The following is a 1,596-nucleotide window of genomic DNA, read 5'->3' on the forward strand; positions in this document are numbered from 1 at the left end:
TATAGCTCTTAGGAAAGTCTATAATGGTATATATTGCACCCCTCTTCTGATATGGCATAATACTTCTTCTGCTATCTTATAATCCTTAAATAAGTTAATTTACAGCTTATATCTTATCTGAATGGCTTATTATACAATATATATTTTATTTAAATATTTTATTCTTTACTAACAATGCTGAACGGTACATAATATTAACACATTATAACAGAAATAAAACTATCACTACCTTAGCAAATCACAACAACCGATAGACGTACCATGGGTATTCATCTCCTCGTGCTCTTTCTTCCTCTGCTTCGCGAGTTCGCCCCAGTATTTACGTTCCTCTACAAACAGCGAACGCCATTGGTATGAGATCGTTTTGGAGAGGTCAGCTCGACGCAGATGTCGTGCAACCAGGTCGTCTTCTGCAGGTAGTGCAGCCTCTGCTTCGTTCTTTTTCAAACAGCATTCGCGACGGAAGACAATGAATGCGTTCTTGGGTCATTTGATGTGGTCTTAGTCACTAAGACTTAGTCGTCGCTCAGTCCCTGCAAGTTGAATTGCGTGTGCCTGTCAGTTGTAAGGTTGTACATGTTGTGTAGGTTGAGGTTGCGCTTGTGAGAGAAGTTGTGAGACTGTCTGGCTAAAGGTGTGAGCGTGAGTATTGGCATTGACGTGAGTGGCTAACTGGAGCGAGGAGATGGATGTATCGCGATGGCGTGTAGCGAGTGTGAGCGGTGCACCAGGGTCGTGATCCGGAGCGTTGAACAAGATGATTTGGGCTGCAGGCAAAGCTGTGTTTGTACCTGCGCGTTACATGCTCTGACTATGTCTCACAATCGGAGGTACAGTGAACTGAGTTGTTGGGGATGACTGTAAAGGTGTATCTCTGGGACGTTCTGGCTCGAAGGGAGGAGGAGAAGTGGAAGGTGTGGACAGACTCAGCTCAGGAGGGGTGAGTGGTGGGCCACTGCTTCCGTTATTCGAAACAGTGTCCATGAACGGCACTAGGTAATGTAAATGCACGTCAAGCATGGAATGGCAGGTGGGGAAGGAAAGTACACAAGGGGTCAGAGAGAGGATTGCACCTTGGGAGTGGTTGTACATAGACATTGTTGCAAGCGTGTGCTCGCCGATTGTTGCTTGTGCTGCAGAGCGGGAAGAAGTACGCGAATGCATGGAATTATTGAAGAAATCGTTCAGCATTGGAAACAATGTGGATGCACGAATGCGAATTCAAAAAGGAAGGCGAACTAAAAGAAAAGGAGGACAATGAAGGAGAGGCAACTGTAGAGGAGCAGAAGGGAGACAAAAAAGTTGGGGAGAGAGAGATGAGCATCTATTGTGGTGCTTATTATGAAATGGACTGGCTGGTTACGCTTTATGTTGAAGGCGGAAGGGGACGCTGAAGTCAGCTGTATAGTATGGTATGGTATGGTATGGTATGGTATATTACCGGCATAGGTCCCTAAAAAGAAACGCTGGGGCTGGGTTGTGTCGTTGCAGGATCTGAGCTCAACACGGGCATCACAACGACTGATTAGAGAGACGAGTGCAGTGATGTTTATTGTCTACATAGTTGCAGGCAGTGTGCCTGCTGGCAAGCAGAGG

General features: G+C 45.9%; 1 protein-coding gene across 1 annotated transcript; it reads right to left on the bottom strand.

Moving 5' to 3' along the window:
* Positions 1-225: 225 nt before the first annotated feature.
* On the bottom strand, positions 226-375 carry FOMMEDRAFT_100227 (uncharacterized protein; the record flags this gene model as incomplete). The annotated part of the gene is made up of 1 exon (XM_007272393.1): positions 226-375. A coding segment is annotated over one exon (150 nt), but the record flags the coding sequence as incomplete, so codon positions are not given.
* Positions 376-1,596: the final 1,221 nt, after the last annotated feature.

The sequence above is a fragment of the Fomitiporia mediterranea genome (genome assembly GCF_000271605.1).
Source record: "Fomitiporia mediterranea MF3/22 unplaced genomic scaffold FOMMEscaffold_1306, whole genome shotgun sequence".
Classification (NCBI taxonomy): Eukaryota; Fungi; Basidiomycota; class Agaricomycetes; order Hymenochaetales; family Hymenochaetaceae; genus Fomitiporia; species Fomitiporia mediterranea.